Source organism: Protobothrops mucrosquamatus, unplaced genomic scaffold (assembly GCF_001527695.2).
Source record: "Protobothrops mucrosquamatus isolate PMUCROS unplaced genomic scaffold, P.Mucros_1.0 scaffold81, whole genome shotgun sequence".
NCBI classification, from domain to species: domain Eukaryota; kingdom Metazoa; phylum Chordata; class Lepidosauria; order Squamata; family Viperidae; genus Protobothrops; species Protobothrops mucrosquamatus.
In genome coordinates, this window is record NW_015386458.1 from 1,445,389 (window position 1) to 1,469,163 (window position 23,775).

The window sequence follows — 23,775 nt, forward strand, 5'->3', positions numbered from 1 at the left end:
AAAATCAAAAGAGCTTCATCCCCATCTCATGCAAAAGATCTGGGCTGCAGCCTTTGAGGAGATCCGTTGCTGTCACTGGGTCAGTCCTTCAACATGAAAGAGGAAGGGGCCCCATGCCACGTAAGAGCTGTGGCCAGGTCAGGGTTATCTTCAAAGGGAAAAATACAAGTTCCTGCTAGTCTAGAATACATCTCTCTGAAATTTCCACAGCCTCTCAATTGGGAGTTCCTGGTAGCCTTGCTGAAAGTTTCTGACATCTACAGTACCTGATGATGGGGGTCGCCATGGGATGGCTTGGTCCAGTCATCTGCAGGAAGATGGGGCAGCCTTTCACTGACATTTCCATGGGGATCAACCTTGGCTCTAAATCACCCATCTGCATAAGAAAGAGGATTTTTTTTATATACCCAACTCATTTTAACCTGAGCTACACATTTTTAAAGGCTGTTTTAAAGCTTATAAAGTATTGCCTTATAAAACTTTAGTAAGACCACACCTGGAATACTGCATCCAGTTCTGGTCGGCACACTATGAAAAATAGGTTGGGACTTTGAAAAAAAGTGCAGAGAAGATCAGCTAATGATTAAAGGCCTGGAGACTAAAACATACGCGGGAATTGGGTCTGTCTAGTTTAATGAAGAGAAGGACGAGGGGGGACATGATACCAGCCTTCCAGTATCTCAGGGGCTGCCCCAAAGAAGAGGGAGTCAAGCTATTCTCCAAAGCGCCTGAAGGCAGGACAAGAAGCAACGGATGGAAACTAACCAAAGAGAGAAGCAACCTAGAACTAAGGAGAAACTTCCTGACAGTGAGAACAATTAACCAGTGGAACAACCTGCCTCCAGAAGCGGTGAACGCTCCAACACTGGAAGTTTTTAAGAAGAGACTGGACAGCCATTTGTCGGAAATGGTATAGGGTTTCCTGCCTGAGCAAGGGGTTGGACTAAATGACCTCCAGCGTCCCTTCCAGCTCTATTCTGAATTTGAAATTTGAAAATATTCTCCCTTATTATACCTGACTGATCTGGAAGCTAAAGAAGGGCATGCTTTGGAGAAATGTTCTTATTGAGTGTTGGTGAACGCTAGTGTGTCGCTCTAAACATTGTGGCGTGTCCCCTTTGAAACGTGTGCCACGGCTTCGCCATCAACCGCTCTGATGTTAGGTCGATATTCCATCTGCTGGCTCAGACAGGCCGCCTACCTTACAGATGAGAACATCCTTATAATGTCCCCACATATTGTTGTAGGCTGTGATTTCTATATTAAATTTCTGGCAAGCCTCCAGGATCCCCTCCGACGGATGCACGTGGAAAGCCGCTCCTTTCCCTTGGGACAGCATGCCCCCTCGGAAGGCTGAAAAAGCGGAAAAACAAAAACAGCTGTGACAGTGCAGCTGCTGGGCTCCCCATTGTCTGAAAGGGACTGGCCAGGGCAGTGTCCGGCTGCATTTCCCCATTAAAATAAGTCTTCAGTCTCACAAACTTCCTGTCTACAAAAACACAACAGATTTTTTTTTTCTTACCCGACTGCTTCTTCTTTAGGATTGGTCGTGTTATTCGCCTGGTTTTCTCCAGCATCGTGTCCCTAGACAGAGGAAACACAATCTCTGACAACTCGTAAGGATGCCTTGGTATCTGCAGGCGTGATGCATGCTTCAAAAATATACTTTAAAACACTGCAGATCCTTCTTCACCTGGAAATGCTGATCTGTTAGCGAAGGGACACTATGTCCCTTTCAAGGTGGTGGTTCTGGGAAGCACTACAATCCCCATCATCACCAAGCACAGCAGGAAGCCATTTCCTTAAGATGGCTTTTGTAAATATTGGAGAGAGAGAGAGAGACAGATAGACAAACATATGATAGATAGATGATAGATAGATAAATACTGTAGACAGAGAGAGAGAGAGAGAGACTAGACAGCAGACAGACAGACATAGATAGATAGATGATAGATAGATAGATAGATAGATAGATAGATAGATAGATAGATAGATTGATTGATTGATAGATAGATAGATAGATAGATAGATAGATAGATAGATAGATAGATAGATAGATAGATAGATAGATAGATAGATAGATAGATAGATAGATGGATGGATAGATAGATAAATACTGAGATAGACAGACATGAGATATATATAGATAGATATAGATATAGATATATATATATATATATATATAGACAGACAGACAGACAGACAGACAGAGAGATACTGTAGACAGACAGACATAGATAGATGATAGATAGATAGATAGATAGATAGATAGATAGATAGATAAATACTGTAGACAGAGAGAGAGAGACTAGACAGCAGACAGACAGACAGACAGACAGACAGACATAGATAGATAGATAGATAGATAGATAGATAGATAGATAGATAGATAGATAGATACTGAGATAGACAGACATATGATATATATAGACAGACAGACAGACATATGATATATATAGACAGACAGACAGACAGACAGACAGAGAGATACTGTAGACAGACAAGACATAGATAGATGATAGATAGATAGATAGATAGATGATAGATAGATAGATAGATAGATAGATAGATAGATAGATAGATAGATAGATAGATAGATAGATAGATAGATAGATAGATAGATAGATGGATGATAGGTAGAGATAGATAGATAGATAGATAGATAGATAGATAGATAGATAGATAGATAGATAGATAGATAGATAGATAGATAGATAGATAGATAGATGATAGATAGATAGATAGATAGATAGATACTGAGATAGACAGACATATGATATATATAGACAGACAGACAGACATATGATATATATAGACAGACAGACAGACAGACAGAGAGATACTGTAGACAGACAGACATAGATAGATGATAGATAGATAGATGATAGATAGATAGATAGATAGATAGATAGATAGATAGATAGATAGATAGATAGATAGATAGATAGATAGATAGATGATAGGTAGAGATAGATAGATAGATAGATAGATAGATAGATAGATAGATAGATAGATAGATAGATAGATAGATAGATAGATAGATAGATGATAGGTAGAGATAGATAGATAGATAGATAGATAGATAGATAGATAGATAGATAGATAGATAGATAGATAGATAGATAGATAGATACTGAGATAGACAGATAGAGACAGACATATGATAGCTAGATATAGATAGACAGACAGACAGACAGACACTGAAGACAGACAGACAGAAGCCTACAGTTTCTATTGACATGAGAACTGGCTAATACACCTTTCTTCACATACCCTATGTCCCATCTGATCAGATCCCACTGAGTCAGCAATTGGAAAAAATTATAAAGAAGAAACATTGGTGCGATTAGCAGAATGGGGCCTTTATTTGAGATTCCATCTTGCCTGGGGAGGAACTCCTTATTAGAGAGAAAGGACAGTCAACTTTTTCAAAGCCCGTCTCTGGAGGGTCCGTGACCATTCGCCACGGCCAACGTGCGGTGGGACAATTCGCCAAGGGGACAAGAGTTTACGCTAATATCAAAGAAATGGTGGAATAGAATCCTTTAAGGAAAAGGATGCAAAAGGAAGGACAGAATGAAACGTGAATTGAAAAATAAATAAATAAAAACAATTTATTTATTTATTTATTTTAAATAATGAAACTGAATTGTTAAATTGTCCCGCGGCGAGTTGGCTGTGGTGAGTTGTCCCATTCCGATCTCCGGATGCCCAAGGAAGTGCTTAGAAAGATTTGAGGAATTGAATATTTGTAACTATTTGTTGTTGTTGTTAGTTTCGAAGTCGTGTCCGACCCATCGCGACCCCATGGACAACGTTCCTCCAGGCCTTCCTGTCCTCTGCCATCTTCTGGAGTCCATTTAAGCTCACGCCTACTGCTTCAGGGACTCCATCCAGCCACCTCATTCTCTGTCGTCCCCTTCTTCTTCTCTTGCCCTCCATCTTTCCCAGCATCAGGCTCTTCTCCAGGGAGTCCTTCCTTCTCATTAGGTGGCCAAAGTACTTGAGTTTCAACTTCAGGATCTGGCCTTCTAAAGAGCAGTCGGGGTTGATCTCCTCTAGGGCATGGAAATGTTGGGGACCATGAGAAGTCTACTAAACCAGAGTCACCAGAGCTTTGCCCTCCCGATCAAAGGGCAAATGGAACAAAACAAGACATACCCTTCTTGATCCTCAGAAGATTGTGGAGGGCTGCTGAAATAATCAACTTCTACGGTGAAGGGAGCAGCTAATTCGGAATGGTTGATAATGATCAACTGACGCTTTATCACACTCTCCAAGGCCACCTCAGAGCCAAATCTGAGTTTTAGATTTTCTGAATCCGTTAAGTTTTGTTCCTCATCACTGCAGAACAATAAGAACAGAAGTTAAGTCAGCCACCGTCCTTTTAGAGATGACTGCCCAGAAAAAGGGCAATTAAGATCAGTGGGTGGGATTCAGCCGGTCCGCAGAACCGGTAGCTAATTTTTTGTTGCCCAGGACAAGAACGGACTTCCGGAAGCGGCATCCACACAGAGAACTGGTTGTTCCCATATTTGAATCCCACCACTGATTAAGATGCCAGGCCACAAAGGACAATGAAAGATTTCTTTAGAGGCAGTCCTCGACTTAGGACTGGTTGCTTAGGGACCATTCAAAGCTACAATGGATGCCCCCAGGATACCTGAGACAGAGATTTGAAGTTCCAATCACCAGTGATCACATTTTGGGTGCTTGGCAGCCAGCCTACATTTATGACCATTTGCAATGTTCTATCTATATGGTTACGTGGCCATGATTTATAACATTTTTGTGGAAACGAGCATTTACTTCCTGCTTCCCGGCAAAAACACCCATCGTTGTTGGGAAATGCCCAGCCAGGCAGGTAGGAGAGCTCAAGCAGGGAAGTAGCCTGGAATCATTGCATAGCCACAAGGAAGAACCTTGGAATCTTATCTATCTATTCCCAAAGGAAGACAAGCCATCTGGGGAGATTCCTGTATTATAGAAGAATATAGTAAAGTAGTTGGGCAGTGTGGAGGCTCAGGGGTTAAGATGCTGGGCATGTTGGCTAGAAAGTCGGCAACCTAGGTTTGAGATCTGAGCGCCATGCGACAGGGTGAGCTCCTGTCCTCGCTCCAGATCCTGCCAACCTAGCAGTTCAAGAGCATTCAAATGCGAGTAGATAAATAGGTACCACTTGGGTGGGAAGGTAACAGCGCTGACATCATGCTGGCCACGTGACCGCGGAAATGTCTTCAGATAGCGCTGGCTCAATAGCATTGAAATGGAGATGAGCTTAGAGCAGTGATGTCGAACCTTTTAGAGACCGAGTGCCCAAACCGCAACCCAAACCCACTTATTTATCGCAAAATGCCAGGGGTGCATCAGCATTGTGGTGCCCTCGGGGGGAGGGGCAGGGAGGCGCCTCTGAGTGCCACCTCTGGCACACAAAAACCAGGGGTGCACAAATGGGCCACCATGCTGCAAGGTGCAAAAAAATGGCCGCCGCCACGCTGCGGGGTGCAGATACAAGGCACTGCACCACACAAGAACGGGGCAGGGCTAGTGAGTATCACACAGGCATTAGCCCTGCCCCATTTGCAGCATGTGCATGCTCACGGCCCCATGCGTGCACGCACACATGTAAAATGCTTCCCCCTCCCTTTTCTTCCAGTCCGCCAATCGACAATGGTTGGTGACCTCTGCTCTACCACCTCTACTCGAGTTTGCTAGTTGGCCGCTTTGTCTCCTTTGTGCTGGGCGGGGCTCCAGCTCTGGGCGGCGGTGGCGGCCTGATGGACCTGCATGTGCCAACAGAGAGGGTTCTGAGTGCCGCCTCTGGCACGCGTGCCATAGGTTCACCACCACTGGCTTAGAGTCAGCAACAACTAACAGAATAAAATCCATAGGGACTCCTTTTTTTTTTAAAGTACTGTTGTTAGCTTGAATTATACCTATGGGGATCTGGTGGCTTGTGTTTGATAACTGTGCACAATGGATTGGCTTAACAACTGCCACGTTCGCTTTATGGCCACGGTGATTCATTTAATCATCGCCACAAAAAAGGTTTTAAAATCAGGTATGGTCAACATGGTGACCCACTGAATAAGCAGAATGACTTATAAACATAATTCCAAGCTCAATTATGGTCATAAGCCAAGGACTACCTGTACTGTTGTAGCAGAAACAGAGTAAAGTGTTGTTTTACATGGCAGCCGATATGAATGATGCAAGTTCACACAAGCTGTGAGCATACTAAGAATATAAAAAAAAGCACCCTGCAGGATCAGGCCATGTAACATATTTCGTCTCTCACTCTAGTGACCAAGCAGATGTTGATAGGAAGCAAAAATCAAATTCAAAATGATTCTTAGCAAGTGAATGAAGTGGAATTAAAGCAGAAAGGAACCCGAATCATTCATATAAATTACGTTACTCGCTTTTCATTATAAACATATCTCCTTTCTTTACCTGTCAAAGGGAACCGAGTAGGTGACCCACAGCTCTTTTACTTCACCAGACATAGCCAGAAAGAGTGGCTCTGACATATCTTCAATGCTACAGCACAAGACTAGGTCATTCAGCTTATCCTAAGAAGGAGAACGGCACTTGGTTTCAGCACAAACAATATTGAACGCAGCACTATTGAGGGACAGGGATAAGCCTGCTGAATTAGCTCACCAGCTTAACTAGAGAATCCTTGGCCCTTAGGGCCAAAAGCAGCATAGTTAACAAAACAACAAGAGTTGGAAGGGACCTTGGAGGTCTTCTAGTCCAACCCGTTACTCAGGCAGGAAACATGCAGAATATGAAGAGCATGTCTCAAAATCTCTCTGAGTTTTTGCACAAACCAAGAGCTCCCCCCCCCCCGCTACTCAGCTCTCCCCGTTTGAAAATATATTGGAAGTGCTAAAAAAACACCTGTCGTGGTTCCGACTAATGAAACATTTCAAAGAACTTCCAGGCATTTTATCCTAAAAAAGTCTCTTATTTATGTGACAAAATGTCGGCACAGGCATGATGAAAGGCAATGCTAAGATCTGAAATCCCCACCCACTGAGCAGTTATTTTTGCTAGCATTTCCACTCCCTATTTTGCTGTCATGATTTACGTTCTCCAATTAGTGTGAAGGGCAAAGGTTCCCTTCCTTTCCCTTTCCCGGGCTTTTCCCTCCTCCCTCCTTCTCCTCTGCATTAACTCTAAAAATACCAGACAGTTCTGGCATATTTTGTGAAAGCAAAAATATTCAATATTAGCAGCGTTGACAACACCCACTTCTCAGAAGACAACCTGGTAAAGTTTGGCACCTCCTTCGCCTTCCCAAGTTTACTGTCTCTCATTTCCATTTACCTGTTTCTTTTACTGGGAAGATGTGCGCCTTTTCAAACAAGGCCTTGGGCTCTTAAGGGTTTGCCATTTTCATTTTCTAAGAACACCCCAGAAAACTACACGGAACTCAGAAGCATTTGTGAGCTGAGGAACCTTCTCACCCCAATGGGATGGGTCCGCCCCACTTGCGCCAGCAGAGCAGCATGCTGCAGACTCTGTTCATCAGGAAGAGCCGTGGTGGCACAGAGGTTACAATGCAGTATTGCAGGGCAGACTCTGCCAACTGCCAGGAGTTTGATCCTGACGGGACTCAAGGTTGACTCAGCCTTCCATCTTTCCGAGGTCAGTAAAATTGTTGGGGACAATAGGCTGATTCTGTAAACCGCTTTGAAAGGGTTGCAAAGCACTATAAAGGATTCTCTAGTTACAAGTCTAAGTGCTATTGCTATCTCTCTCTCTCTCTCTCTCTCTCTCTCTCTCTCTCTCTCTCTCTCTCTCTCTCTCTCTCCCTACCTACTTATCTATCTACCTACCTATCTACCATCTATCTATCTATCTATCTATCTATCTATCTATCTATCTATCTATCTATCTATCTAATCTATTGATCTATCTATCTATCTATCTATCTATCTATCTATCTATCTATCTATCTATCTATCTATCTATCTATCTATCTATCTATCTATCTACCTACCTACCTACCTACCTACCTACCTACCTACCTACCTACCTGAATGAATCTGAATGAGGACCCCGATTGTTGCAGGCAATAGGCTGACTCCGTAAACTATTTAGAGAGGTCTGTAAAGCATTGTGAAGCAGTATAAAAGTCTAAGTACTATTGCTATCAAAGAATTCTGCCTGGTGGAGTCCAAGAGAAGAGCCTTCTCTGCTATAACTCCCAAATTCTGGAACATCATGCCCCTCAAGGTAACATTTGCCCCCAATCTATTGGCCTTTTGGGAGGGTCTCAAAACCTGGCTCTGCTGATTAGCCTAGGCCAGGGATAGGCAACCTTGGCTCTTTTATGACTCGTGGACTTCAACTCCCAGAATTCCTGAGCCAGCATGGCTCAGCATGGAAACCTCTCCCTTTCCCCTCAGCATGGCTGGCTCAGGAATTCTGGGAGTTGAAGTCCACGAGTCATAAAAGAGCCAAGGTGGCCTACCCCTGGCCTAGGGTCCCAATAGGGGCGATCCATAGTGGAGTGGTTGGTTAGTGGATTAAAAAGAAGACCTCCCTGTTGCATACTGGTTCCCATTGTAGCTATTTTTTTTCTTAATTTTAATGTTAATATTTAATGATTTTCAGGTAGTCCTCAACTTACAATCGTTCATTTAGTGACCCTTCAAAGTTACAACAGTACTGCAAAAAGTGACATGACCATTTTTCATGCTTATGACCATTGCAGCATTCCCATGGCCACGTGATTTACAATCAGATGCTTGGCAACTGGTTCATATTTATGACAGTGGCAGTGTCCCAGGGGTTATGTGATCCCCTTTTGCAACCTTCTGATAAGCAAAGTCAATGGGGAAACCAGATTCACTTAACAACCGTGTTGCTAACTTAACAATTGCAGTGATTCACTTAACGAATGTGGCAAGAAAAGTCATAAAATGGGACAAAACTCAGTTAACAAACATCTCACTTAGCAACATAAATTTTGGGCTCGAATTATGGTCGTAAATTGAGGACTACCTGTTAAAGTCTAATCCGTAAGTCAATATGTTTCCATTAATTTTTTAAAAGTGTAATTAACAGTATCCTGAAAAATGCAAAATAAACTTGGGGGCAGGACCCAGAGTTTATCTAGCTTAGCAGAGTCTTCCCTGTTTCTAGAGTAGATCTTCCCACGTCAACAGACTGCTCACCCACAAGCCATGATTTCAACCGCAATCTCTCATCACCTTTGTTAGCTATAACATGAAGGGAACCATTTTAGAAGCAATTTTGCCACAAAGACAGAAGATACGTATTAATGTATTTCTGAGAGCCAGTTTGATAATAGTGCTTAAGACTGGAAAGCAGGAGACCCCGAGTTCTAGTTACGCCATGGCGTGACTGTGGGCCAGTCCCTTTTAGCCCGACTCACTTCACAAGTTGTTGTGGGGAAAATAGAAGGAGGGAAGTGTGCTATTCTCCAGAGCGCCTGAAGGCAGGACAAGGAGCAACGGGTGGAAACTAACCAAGGAGAGAAGCAACCTAGAACTAAGGAGAAACTTCCTGACAGTGAGAACAATTAACCAGTGGAACAACCTGCCTCCAGAAGCGGTGAATGCTCCAACACTGGAAGTTTTTAAGAAGAGACTGGACAGCCATTTGTCCAAAATGGTATAGGGTTTCCTGCCTGAGCAGGGGGTTGGACTAGATGACCTCCAAGGTCCCTTCCAACTTTATTATTATTATTATTATTATTATTATTATTATTATTATTATTATTATTATTATTATTATTATTATTATTATTATATCTTTGCTGCCTTGAGTTATACGTAAATAATAAAAGTGGGATGCAAATCTTTTCTCCAACCTCCCACCTTATCTGCAATACTCTATCAACCCTGTAAAATAAAATACGAGAATTTAAACAGAATAATAAAATACAAAAAGAAGTTTAGAAACACAGGCAGGTGCAGCACGTCCAGCCAGTGTGAAAGAGAAGTGGGCTGGCTGGAAAAGACTGAAACAGCAAATGTGAAGCACCTCTGCATGTTGAGAGGCAATTATTTCCAAGAAAATTAACCTTCTTATTATACGTCATCACCACACAGAACTCCTTCTTCTCATTTGGGCCCAAAACTCCATTTTCTGGGGAGACGCTCAGCAGACACGAAGACCCCTGACTTCCAAGCAGCTGTTGAGAAAATCAAGATGGCAGATCATGTAACAGGAGGCCAAGGAGGGATCCTCCAGATTGGCTGTGAACACCACGACCCACCCACTTACCTCTCCCCATTTAAAGGGTGTGGGGAGCAACGTCTGGTTGAAAAGGTGGACTGTTGCCTCTGCGGGGATCCCAGTGGCAAGTTTGAAGTGTAAGTGACTCGGCAGCAGACACACCTGGGGCACCTGCACCTCCACAGATACAGGGATGTGGCTGGAAAGAGAGTTGAGTGCTCAATCATCATCAATGTTGGGCTACCAGCCTCGGGTTGAGAGGACCAGATCCAATGTGTCTGAATCCTGGCCACTTGATGTGTGAACCTCTGCATAGCTAGCTGGGAAATTCTGGGAGTTGAAGTTCTCACATCTTCAAGTGGACAAATTCTGACCCAGGACAAACCAAGGGCTTTCAGGAAGGGTTACAGGCTGAATATACAGGTAGCCCTCGACTTACGACCCACAACTGAGCCCAGAATCTATGTTGCTAAGTGAAAAAATTGTTAAGTGAGTTTTGCCCCAATTTATGATTTTCCTTGCCACATTTTTTAAGTGAATCACTGCAATTGTTAAATTAGTAACACGGATGTTAAGTGAATCTGGCTTCCCCTGTTGATTTTGCTTGTCAGAAGGTTGCAAAAGGGGAACCCCCGGGACACTGCAAACATCGTAAATGTGAACCAGTTGTCAAGCATCCAAATGTAAATCACGTGACCATGGGGATGCTGCAACAGTCGTAAGTGTGAAAAATGGTCATAGATCACTTTTTTTCTGTGCCGCTGTAACTTTGAACGGTCATTAAATAAACTCTTGTAAATTGAGGACTACCTATATATATATATAATCCTCCTTTCATTATTTTGTTGCTTTCTCTGCCCTTTTTCCCCATCTTTTATCTACGTTTCTCTAAATTCCTACTTATCGATTCAGCATTTGGTCTGCTTTCTTTTTCAACCCTCTTTCTTTTGTTTCCTGTCTCTTCAGCCTTTTCATTCATTCATTCATTCATTCATTCATTCACTCATTCACTCATTCATTCATTCACCGTTCATCTCGTGGTTCAAAGCAACTCTCAGCTGGGTTATTCATTGGGTGTCTCTTGCCCAAAAGGTTAGTGACTTTCTAGGTCAGGTGACTTGATTGACCAACTTTTGCTATTGACCATTTATTTCATTCAGTGGAGAGAATATTCCTAAACATTTAGTGACATCACCAATTAATGCCAAACAAAATGCCCTAACAAATTACAATTCTGGCAAGTTGGGAATAAAATAAAGACTACATAAATAAATAAATAGTTTTGTTCCTGTTTTCTGGCATTTGCTACTCTTTCACTGTTTTCTATTTTATTTTAATAAGTTGTTTTTTGCTTATAAGCCACCCAGAGTCATTTGGGAATCTGGTGGCCTATAAATAAAATAAAATAGATGCATAATACAATTCCCATATCTGATACAATCAGAAGAATACAATATATTCAACAGGGGGTTGGACTAGACTAGAAGACCTCCAAGGTCCTTCAGCTCTATTCTGATGGATTGTATAGTATTTAATAAATGGAACACTTATTTTATTAACGCGCTTTCAACGTGGTAGCTAACTTTGCCCCTACTTTCTCTAGAGCGGCTCAAAGATTTTGATCAACTGTATTTTCTGGGGAAATTCAATTCCTAGAAATTGGAATGGCTTCTCTTCCTTTTTCCCATCTTTACCTTCCAACTCCATTTTCCACGTCCATCTCTAATACAGTTTGGAGATGATGACATGTATACGAAGTAAACGAAACCGAGACAAGACATTTACCCAGAGGATTCAGTTCCCCACTAGAAGGCTGAATTTTGAAGGCCGAAACCTGCAGAAAGAAAATTTGAGTGCTAATGTAATCCAGAATCCTCCAGGCTGGGTGGGGAATGAATGGGACACACTGTTCAAACAATCCAGAATACAGGTAATCCTCGACTTACGGCCACAACTGAATCCAAAATTTCTGTTGCTAAGGGAGACATTTTTAAAGTGAGTTTTGCCGCATTTTACGACTTTTCTTGCCACAGTTAATAAGTGAATCACTGCAATTTGCTAAGTTGGTGACACGGCTGTTAAGTGGCTTCCCCCATTGACTTGGCTGGTCAGAAGGTCGCAAAGGGGGATCACAAGATCCCTAGATGCTGCAACTGTCATAAATACGAGTCAGTTGCCAAGTGTCTGAATTTGGATCGTGTAACCATGGGGATGTCGCAAAGGTGGTAAGTGGTGAAAAACGGTCATAAGTCACTTTCCAGAAGCGGTGAATGCTCCAACACTGGAAGTTTTTAAGAGTCTGGACAGCCATTTGTCCGAAATGGTGTAGGGTTTCCTGCCTGAGCAGGGGGTTGGACTCGATGACCTCCAAGGTCCCTTCCAACTTTATTATTATTATTATTATTATTATTATTATTATTATTATTATTATTATTATTATTATTATTATTATTATTATTATTATTATTATTATTATTATTATTATTATGGATCATCGCACAGTCAGCCAGACGTTCAGACTGGATTTGGCATTTTGTTTACCTATCGAGTCCTTACCCAGGACCTGGGATAGGCAGATGTGGATGTTTGATGGTATTACAGATATCCTCGCAGGATGGAAGCAGTTCCTAGTAAGGCCGCCTTTTGCAATTGACTAATAGCGAATTTGTCAATGCCAATGGTGTTCAAGTGGTGTTCCAGTTGTAATAATAATAATAATAATAATAATAATAATAATAATAATAATAATAATAATAATAATAATAATAATAATAATAATAATAATAATAATAATAATAGTAGTAGTAGTAGTAGTAGTAGTAGTAGTAGTAATAGTAATAATAGTAATAATAAATGAATTGTTGTAAGTCGAGGACTACCTATATCAGGTTGAGGAAATTTTGACTAGTCTTCTGCATTACAGAGCTTTCCAACTTAAACCCGTGTCCAGCCATAGGGTATCCAAATGACACTGGAGAAGGAAAAGGTAGTGGGGAATCTCTTGGCTGTGATCTGGCAACTGATTGGTCAGTAAAACAGACCACAGATTTAGGGAAATGAGCAACATTACCTCCTCGGCCCTTTCTGCTATGCAGCTAAGTCTTTCCTGCATTTTCCATTTTCCTGGCAGCTGACTTAAGTTTTCTATTTCCAAAACACGCGTCACTTTTTCTCCCAGTTTAATCAAACCCATATCGATGGATATCACGTCAATGGAAAGAAGAGGCCCCTAGGGAAAAGTAGGTCAATTACATGTTGAAAGAAACTTTTTATTATTATTATTATTGACATTTCTTTCTTTTTTTGTGTGAAGTATACGATTTCTCTCAGGGCTGTCTGCAGGGTATGGTCAAAAAAAGTCAAGAGGGTGGCCACGATGGCACAACCAAAGCTCTGACCGTTTTTTCATATGTGTAACTGTCATCTTGAATTTTTTTGGAACAAATCTTGAGGACAATTCTGTCCCAGAGTTTTACCTTACCCTCCATTTCTTGGCATGCCACAGGACTTGGAAGCTGGCCAGAAAAGCAGACCATTCTTGGAGAGGACTGCATAGAGAACTGCAGAATCCGTTTAGGTTTAGGTTTAGCTTTAGGTTTAAGACAACGCAATCTACTTTCCAGTATTGTGAACCAGAAGGGGCACATGGTTTCTACATTTTGCTTTGATCTAAAAGGTTCTAAGCTATATACATAAAGAGCAACAGTAATACAGTACCAATGCAGGTAAAGATAAAAATAAACATAAACTCTAAAAATGCAATTCCAGGGCAAATATCCTAAAACAGATTATGTACTAGTATCAAGTTGCTGCCTTTTTCCAATCCTCAGGTACTTCCCCAGTGCTCCAGGATCTTTGAAAGATATGGTGCAATGGTTCTGAGATGACATCTTCCAGCTCCTTCAGAACTCTGGGATGTAATCCATCAGGTCCCGGTGATTTATATTTGTCAAGGTCGGATAGGTGTTCTCTGACTATTTTCTTGCTTATTTTAATTTTTATTTCTAGTCTGTCTTTTACAGTTATGTTTTAGGCAGGTTGGTCTGTAGTTTCTTTTTGCATGAAGATCGATGCAAAGAACTGCCTGTTATTTCTTTGTCATCATTTCCCATTAGTGGACCGATTATTTCATTTATTTTTTTTCTTTGTTGTTGTTAGTTGCGAAGTTGTGTCCGACCCATCGCGACCCCATGGACAACGTTCCTCCAGGCCTTCCTGTCCTCTACCTTCTTCTGGAGTCCATTTAAGTTCCCGCCTCCTGCTTCAGTGACTCCATCCAGCCACCTCATTCTCTGTCATCCCCTTCTTCTATTGCCCTCCATCTTTCCCAGCATCAGGCTCTTCTCCAGTGAGTCCTTCCTTCTCATTAGGTGGCCAAAGTACTTGAGTTTCAACTTCAGGATCTGGCCTTCTAAAGAGCAGTCAGGGTTGATCTCCTCTAGGACTGACCGGTTGGATCGCCTTGCAGTCCAGGGGACTCGCAGGAGTCTTCTCCAGCACCAGAGTTCAAAGGCCTCCATTCTTTGGCGCTCAGCCTTTCTTATGGTCCAACTTTCACAGCCGTACACTGCAACTGGGAAAACCATGGCCTTGACTCTACGCACTTTTGTTGGCAGGGTGATGTCTCTGCTTATTTAGTATGCTGTCTAGATTTGCCATAGCTTTCCTCCCCAGGAGCAAGCGTCTTTTAATTTCTTGGCTGCAGTCCCCATCTGAGGTGATCTTGGAGCCCAGGAAGATAAAATCTGTCATTACCTCCATTTCTTTCTTTTTTTCTTATATTTTGAAATAAACTTTTTTATTATCTTTGATATTTTGTTGCAAGTCTTACCTCATTCTGGGCCTTAGCTTTCCTGAGTTCATCCTTTCAGGTTTGGGCTATATGTTGGTATTCTGCTTTAGTTATAGGGTTATCAACTCCTGTAACCAGGTACAGTGGATAGATTTTCCTCCAGGACAAATTGTTCCTAAACACTATCCACTAACATCAAACCAATCATCCATCAGGACCATAAATACTCAATCTCTGAAGCCTTCTGAAATAGCCAGACGTTAACAAGGTTGAAGGATACAAGAATGGCAGCCTCTCAATTCTGTTCCCTCGTTTTTTTTCTCCCTTCTCGATATCAGCACAATAATAAGACATCTCATATATTTAAACCTGGTATTCTTACAAGTGTATAACTAATCCATTCCCGCTGGCCTGAAAATGCGTGATGACAACTCTCAGAATTTATAGTCAAGATAACCATTGGGATGACTATGCTGCCCCAGACAGAACAGATTGCTTTTGGTCCAATTCAGGACAGATAGATAACTCAGAGGAATAAACAGAAAAATATCGCTTTATTCTGGGAATCCTAAACAATGACTTACAGTTATTGTAGAGATACGTCCAAAGTATATTTCAGCAATATTGGTTCATTCCACAGCAGTGGTTCTCAACCTGTGGGTCGGGACCCCATTTGGGGTCGATTGACCATTTCACGGGGGTTGCCAAGCAAGGCTGTCCGCCATTTTTTTTGTCCGCCATTTTTTTCCCCTTTTCCGGCGGGTGCCTTACCTCCCTTGGGCTGGGCCAGCTGGTGGTCAGCCTGCTCCGTCTCTGCCGCTTGCCAGCTACGCCTTGGCCAGCGCAGGGGGCGGAATCACGCATGCGCGGCGCTCGCGGGCAGGGAAAGTCCTCGACTTACGACCGGTTGGGTTTAGTCCTCGACTTACGACCGGTTTAGTCCTTGACTTACGACCAGTTTAGTCCTTGACTTACGACCGGTTTAGTCCTCGACTTATCACCGGTTGGGGTCGCGGCATTAAAAAGGTTGAGAACCACTGTTCCACAGGTAAATTGATGATGGATTTTCCCCTCTTCTTCTGCATAAGCATCACATGTTGGCATAGGACCTCCAAGCCGTGTGGCTAGGAGACATGAGGCTGGATGAAACAAAGGCCTTCCAAACTGGGCACGTAGCCAGTATGTCCTGAGAAGAGTTCAGAGGCTCCTCCTACTACTGACCTGTTAACATGGGATGACTGACTAACTAAACTACATTTCCCATAATCCATCTCTTAAGGAAACAGCACTTAACTCAGTAAATGCCAGATATTCTAACATACAGATACATGCTCTCTAGTTAGGGTTACATAGAGCTGTATGAGCCAGAACAATGACGCTGTGAAAATTCACCTGAGGCGAAAGCTGGGGAAGACATTCCTACCTTAAAGTCAGCCTCAACGTACAAAGCGACAGGCTCCTCTGAGTGAGTGATTTCACACTGTAGCTTGTGACAGGAATGGCCCGGTTTCCCTCCCGTGATCACAAACTCAAACTCACGACTTCCGCCTGCATCTAGAAAAGACAAATCTGTTACTCTTATCTGCAAAATAAAAATAAAAAATGGATTTTTATAAAAGCCAACAATTTTCCCCGAAATAAAATCAATACCCCACGACGCCCCTTGACTATTTAACAGAAAATAACAGAATAACAAGAGTTGGAAGGGACCTTGGAGGTCATCTAGTTCCCCCCGCCGCCGCCTGCCTCCTGCTCAGGCAGAAAACCTTATACCTTTCTACAGAAAACAGTTGTTCAAGCTCTTCTTAAAAACCTCCAGTTCTGGAGGCAGGTTGTTCCACTGGTTAATTGCTCTCAATGTCAGGAAGTTTCTCCTTAGTTCTAGGTTGCTTCTCTCCTTGATTGGTTTCCATCCGTTGCTTCTCATCCTGTCTTCAGCTGCTTTGGAGAATAGGTTGACTCCCTCTTCTTTGGGGCAGCCCTTCGAAACACTGCTACCATATCACCCCTGGCCCTTCTTTTCATTAAAGTAGACATACCCAATTCCTACAACCATTCTTCCTATGTTTTATCCTTCAGGCCCCTAATCAACTTTGTTGCTCTTCTCTGCACTTTTTCTAGAGCCTCAACATCTTTTTTATATCATGGCGACCAAAACTGGATGCCGTATTCCATGTGTGATCTTTCCAAGTTTCCTTATTTTAATTTTATTACAGCCAACAATAAAAAGATATTTTACCTAGCGTTCCAAATGAAGGTTCAACTTCCACTATGTCGCAGTCAAAGATTTTCCCCCATCCAAATGTGATGGCAGAGTTGCTATTGTTAAGCATCTACAATTCCAGAAACGAAGGAGCAATTAATCCCCTCATACAGGATAAAAGTCTTCGTTTTCACTTAATTGAAACACAAGTAGTACTTGAGTTTAGGACCAGAATTTCCATTGCTAAGCAAGACGGTTGTTAAGTGAGTCACTTTTTATCACCTTTGTTGCCGTGGTTGTTAAATGAATAATTGCAGCTGTTAAGTGAATCATGCAGTCATTAACTGAATCCAGCTTTCCCCACTGAGTCTGCTTTTCTTTGGGAAGATCGCAAAAGGGGATCACATGCAACCATCGTAAATACACATTGGTTGCCAAGCACCAAAATTTTGATCACATGACCATGCAGATGTTACGGTGGTTGTAAGTACAAAGGCCAAGAATAAGTTCATTTTTCAAAAGCCATTATAACTTCAAACAATCGCTAAATCAAGTCGAGGACTACCTGTATGTAAAACATATTTTCCAGCAGCCCTAACAACAAATAAATATTTTGTACAAGCTGTTGTGGTCTATATTCCACTATATTAGATATGGAGTACAGGCAGCTCTTGACTTACGACCACAACTGAGCCCAAAATTTATGTTGTTAAGTGAGACATTTGTTAAAAGTGAGTTTTGCCTCATTTTGCGATCTTTCTTGCCAAAGTTGTTAAGGGAATTGCTGCACTGGTTAAGTGAGTCACATGGTTGTTAAGTGAATCTGGCTTCCCCATTGACTTTGCTTGTAGGAAGGTCGCAAAAGGGGATCATGTGACCCTGGGGCACTGCGACCGTCATAAATATGAACCAGCTGCCAAGCACCTAAATTTTGACCCTGGGGATGCTGCAAAAGTTGTTAACTGTAAAAAACAACCATAAGTCACATTTTTCAGTACTGTTGTAACTTTGAATAGTCACTAAACAAATTGTTGTAAGTCAAGGACTACCTGTATTACCCTGAGGTAAGCTTATACAGATGACAGTATAGAAGTACTCTCAATTAAAGGAGAGATCAGGAAGATATGAACAAAGAAGAAATAAACAGCAATAAATTACTTATAGAGAATAATAACTATTCAAAAAGCCATTCCTTAGATGTGATATAAGCCAGGGGTCTCCAACCTTTCTGGGTTGGCAGCCCAGAGGGAGAGGGAGGGGTAGGTGCCTTACGCATGCATGCAGAAACGCAAATGTGGCCACACGTGCGTGTGTGCATTCAAATAGGCCACGAACATGCTCACCACGCAAACGGGGCTGTGAGCACGCACGCAAGGCTCTCAGCGATGCCAGTGCCTGTGTGAGGCTTGTGATGCCAAGGCGATGCGAGGATCACGCCCCTCCGAGGTCCACAGTGATGCCGCCACTGATGCGAGGGTCACGCCGATGCCCTGTGCAAGGCTTGCGCTGCAGCCTGCCTGCCGCTTGTGGCACTGCCACAGCCCGCACAAGCTTTGTGGCAATGCCACCACCCACACAATAGTAGCGGCACTGCTGCCACCTGCACAACACTCGCGGCAATGGTGGCATGAGGGAGGGTGAGCATGCACACACGCGCACATGCATTGCCTAGCTACTCACACGGCCTGGTGGCCAAAAGGCCAAGGCCCAGGTAGTGGGCTGCAGCCCATAGGTTGGGGACCTCTGATATAAGTAATTGTCCGGCCTTAAGAAATCGGGACTCGGGATAGAGTTCAAAAGCGCTATGAGTTTATTCCATTCTATCTGTGCCCAAGCATCTGATCTTGTCAGGGCAAATTGGCACTAAATAAGAGTCTACCCTCGTGCTCAGCCTGGGCATCACCTATAATCAATCTTGCAACCAAGAAATCTTTGTGTCGAACTAAGATTAGATCTCCATAACTTAAATTGATAACATGAATTTAATTTAATTGATGCAGGATTGTAATGTAAGTGAGAAATACAGAAGGAAAAGAAAAAGCAAACTCGGGCAATCGTCAAATTATCTATCAGGTTTAAAGGTTTCCCAATATTTTTTCCTCAACTTACAACAGTGTGTTTAGTGACCGTTCAAAGTTACAACAGCACTGACAAAAGTGACTTAGGATTGCTTTTCACACTTACGACCGTTGAGGCATCCCATAGTCATGTGATCAAAATTCAGATGCTTGGCAAATGACTCATATTTATGACGGTTGCAGTGTCCCGGAGTCATGGGATCACTTTTTGGGACCTTCTGCCAAGCAAAGTCAATGGGGAAGCCAGATTCGCTTAACAACCATGTCACTAAATTAACAACTGCAGTGTTTCATTTAACAAATGTGGCAGAAAGGTCATAAAGCGGGACAAAATTCACTCAACAAATGTCCCGCTTAGCAACAGAAATGTCGGGTTCCATTGTGGTCGTAAGCCAAGGATTATCTGTAATATAGAGGGAGCATTCTTTTACAGATGAAGTGATACACTCAATCCCCAAACTGGGCATGGAGGCAGAAGAAAATTTACCTCAAATGTTCTCCTAATATTCACACCAATGTAGTTTTCTCCTGGGATGATCATAGCAGAAGGATTTAACAAGATCTGAAATGGTTCCGTGGAGCCTTTGCTGTCAATTTCTAAGACAATCACATCTTCCTTTCGCCGTTCTCCGTTTTCATAATACTCTGAATTGTGGATACTGCATAAAAAAATAAGCTTAAAATGGCTCTTGGCAAGATATCCCAGCATCAACAGGACAAATTTTTCCTTTAATAGAAACTGGACTTGCATGATGGTAGTTTCACGGAAGTACTAACAACCTTTAAAAAAGATACACCCCAAATAAGAACTTTCTCGGTTTGTTTTTATTGCTATCGTGTATACCAAAATGGAAAGAGGGAGGAATATAAGAAAACTTTCATAGAAACACAAAGCTGTGTCTATGTACCCAAACAAAAATAAACAAGAAACAAGCAAAATATGTAAATGTATTACAGCAGATATACAAAAGGGGCTTTCTCCAAACAAGAATTGCCCACAGAGAATTGTGCTGCTCACTTTTTCCACTGTACTGATAGAGAGCCGGTTCAAAAGTCTACAAAGATTCTCAGTCATCCAGATCAGGGCTTTTCAACCAGTGGTACGGGTACCACCTGTGGTACATTGGCACCTGGCAAGGTGGTACGCGACCATCCTAGAAAAGTGGTAGCGGGGGAGGGGAATGAGCTGAACTGGTGGCAGCATCGCATAAGCCTGAGCGAGAGACGGCTGGAGCTGCAGGGCTGTCGGGGCTCAGGGGAAGCGCCAGGATCAGTGCCAGGCTCCAGCTGGAAAGCAGCACTGATCCTGGCGCTTCTGCTGAGCCCAGAAGAAGCGCCAGGATCAGCTGGAATGTTGCAGCCTCTCCAGGGTCTTGTGATTTACATTCAGATGCTTGGCAACCGATTCATATTTATGACGGTCACAGTGTCCCAGGGTCATGTGAAGTGACCAAAACCTGCTGCAACCACCCAGCAGACGGGTGAAATAAAAACCAAACACCCCCCACCCCACCCCCGCTGCCAATCCTCAACAGAAATGCTCACAACAATGAAAACCTCAGACAGGAGGAAGAGCGCCACCGGGTGGGCAGGCAGGTGTCTTGCTCGGCTGTGACTTGGGGGGGCACTTTTTTCAGTGCCATTGTAACTTTGAACAGTCACTAAGCGAACTGTTGTAAGTCGAGGACTACCTGTACTTAATCACTTTTTTCCTTTTTTGGTCAAGTTTTTGACACCTTGCTAGGCGACTGGTGGTACTTAGATATTGCCATATCCTAAAAGTGGTACAATGGGCGAAAAGGTTGAAAAGCCCTGATCCAGATCATAGTTGGATCGAAAGTGGTTGTTATTTTTCAAAAATAAAAACCGTTTTTGACATAACCGGTTCAAAAGTTGAGGACAAACACATCTGTTTCATTGATTTTTATCTCACTTTTATTACTTTACAAATAACTCAAGGCAGCAAACATATGCAACACACCTTCTTCCTCCTATTTTCCTCACAACAACCCTGTGAGGTGGGTTGGGCTGACAGGGAGAGACTGGCTCAGTCACCCAACTGGTTTTCATGCCTGAGGAGGGACTAGTACACACCATCTCCTAGCGCAGGGGTAGGCAGCTTTGGCTCTTTTATGACTCATGGACTTCAACTCCCAGAATCCCTGAGCCAGCCATGCTGAGGGGAAAGGGAGAGTTTCCAAGCTGAGCCATGCTGGCTCAGGAATTCTGGGAGTTGAAGTCCACCAGTCATAAAAGAGCCAAGGTTGCCTACCCGTTTAGTGGTTGGCCCAAAGACATCCAGTCAGTTTTCATGCCTATGACACAACTAGAAGTCACTACTTCCTGGTTTCTAGGCCACACTTTAAGCCAGGGGTGTCTTCAAACTTGGTCCTTTTATGACTCATGGACTTCAACTCCAAGAATTCCTCAGCCAGGCACGCAGGCTGAGGAATTCTGGGAGTTGAAGTCCACGAGTCATAAAAGAGCTGAGTTTGAAGACCCCTGGTTTAAGCGCTATACCAGACTGACTCCATCCTCTCTTCTACTGCCCAAGAAAAATTGTTCTGTCTCTTAAGTTTTGCATTTCTGATTAGGAGTAAACCTCACTAACCGTTTTAGAACTGTCTTTCAAGCAGACACAACAGGACTAAACGATAAGACATATTCTTGTTTCCCTTTCCAGGGATCAGAACGAGGGGCTAGCAGGACATGGAGAGGCAAGCAGGAGAACAGAACATGCTAAGGTCCTTTCCTCTCACCTTTACATTCAGAGATTATGGCCTCCAAGAATGCATAAAATGAGTTAATTGGCCAGCCTTTGCCCGGTTTTAAATATCAAGCTAGTAGATGAATGTACAGTTCTGCCTAGTCAGAATATGGCATAGGTTTCGTTTCATTTTGACAAAATTCATCCTAAAATTTCTGATGCTAAGTGAGACATTTGTTAAGTGAGTTCTGCCACATTTTTCGACCTTTCTTGCCACAGTTGTTAAGTGAACCACTGCGGTTGTTAAATTAGTAACACGGCTGCTGAATGAATCTGGCTTCCCCATTGACTTTGGTTGTCCCAGAAGGTCTCTGGGACACTGCAACCGTCATAAATGTGAGTCAGTTGCCAAGCACCTGAATTTTGATCACGTGACCACAGGGATGCTGCCACGGTCATGTGAAAAACGTTCATAAGTCATTTTTTTGTGTTGTAACTTTGAATGGTCACTAAATGAACTATTGTAAATTGAGGAGCAAACAAAAAAGCAGAGACATCACCCTGCCAACAAAAGTGTATATAATCAAGGCCATGGTTTTCCCAGTTGCAATGGATGGCTGTGAAAGTTGGACCATAAGAAAGGCTGAGCACCAAAGAATGGAGGCCTTTGAACTCTGGTGCTGGAGAAGACTCCTGCGAGTCCCCTGGACAGCAAGGCGATCAAACCGGTCAGTCCTAGAGATCAACCCCGACTGCTCTTTAGAAGGCCAGATCCTGAAGTTGAAACTCAAGTACTTTGGCCACCTAATGAGAAGGAAGGATTCACTGGAGAAGAGCCTGATGCTGGGAAAGATTGAGGGCAATAGAAGAAGGGGACGACAGAGAATGAGGTGGCTGGATGGAGTCACTGAAGCAGTAGGCGGGAGCTTAAATGGACTCCAGAAGAAGGTAGAGGACAGGAAGGCCTGGAGGAATGTTGTCCATGGGGTCGCGATGGGTCGGACATGAGTTCGCAACTAACAACAAAGTCCTTGATTTGTGACTGGCTGCTTAGTGACCATTCAAAGTTACCATGGACCTCTCCAGGATTACTTATGACCCATATTTGAAACTCCAATGGCCACAATCCACTTCAGTCAGCTGATCACATTTGGGGCATTCAGGAAACAGTTCCTATTTATGACTGTTTGTAGCACCCACATGACTGCGATTTACGTTTTTTGCCGGAAACTGGGATTTACTCCCAGTTTCCAGGAAAAACCACCCGTTGTAGAAAATGGGTTCACTTAACAGCCACAATAAAAAAAGGTAGTAAAATCGGGAAACAGTCACATGGTAATCTGCTTAGCAACTGGCATTAGATGGGACCATAATTCCAGGCTCAAATACAGTCGTAAGCTGAGGACGACCTGTAGTCCAATTGGCCAAGAATATCAAAATAGGTAATTAATCCTCTGAGGTTCCAGATCAGAATTGCATCGTGAAAACTTACGAATGTGATTCTGGGATATCCTCCAGCACTATTTGAAGCACACTATGGTATTTCTTTAGCTATAACAGGAAGAAAATAGTGGATAGTTTATACACAAAGAACTTTCATATATATATATTGCTTACTTTAAGGGAACTCGTCACAGAGACAGAGTAGTAAATATTTATCAAGGTTGAAGCAGTTTATCTTTGAAGTTGGGATTTAAGACTGGGAGTAAATCTGCACAGCACCCCTTAATTCTGAGACTTCTTCAAGTGTCTTGCTAGTATCTATGACTTCCCACAACTA

The 23,775-nt window shown here is 42.8% G+C and overlaps 1 protein-coding gene across 1 annotated transcript in view; it reads right to left on the reverse strand.

Moving 5' to 3' along the window:
• The window catches only part of DLEC1 (DLEC1 cilia and flagella associated protein), an 83,049-nt gene that overhangs the window by 23,142 nt on the left and 36,132 nt on the right, over positions 1–23,775 (reverse strand). Inside the window, exons 15-27 of the mRNA XM_029283424.1 lie at positions 23,488–23,546; positions 19,776–19,947; positions 17,232–17,340; positions 16,431–16,546; positions 13,286–13,444; positions 11,910–12,049; positions 10,264–10,414; positions 10,061–10,171; positions 6,454–6,572; positions 4,162–4,344; positions 1,523–1,584; positions 1,202–1,353; positions 267–376 (exon numbers count right to left, since the gene is read on the reverse strand). Coding sequence (XP_029139257.1) covers positions 267–376; positions 1,202–1,353; positions 1,523–1,584; positions 4,162–4,344; positions 6,454–6,572; positions 10,061–10,171; positions 10,264–10,414; positions 11,910–12,049; positions 13,286–13,444; positions 16,431–16,546; positions 17,232–17,340; positions 19,776–19,947; positions 23,488–23,546 — 1,643 coding nt within the window. The remainder of the gene's footprint in view (positions 1–266; positions 377–1,201; positions 1,354–1,522; positions 1,585–4,161; positions 4,345–6,453; positions 6,573–10,060; positions 10,172–10,263; positions 10,415–11,909; positions 12,050–13,285; positions 13,445–16,430; positions 16,547–17,231; positions 17,341–19,775; positions 19,948–23,487; positions 23,547–23,775) is intronic.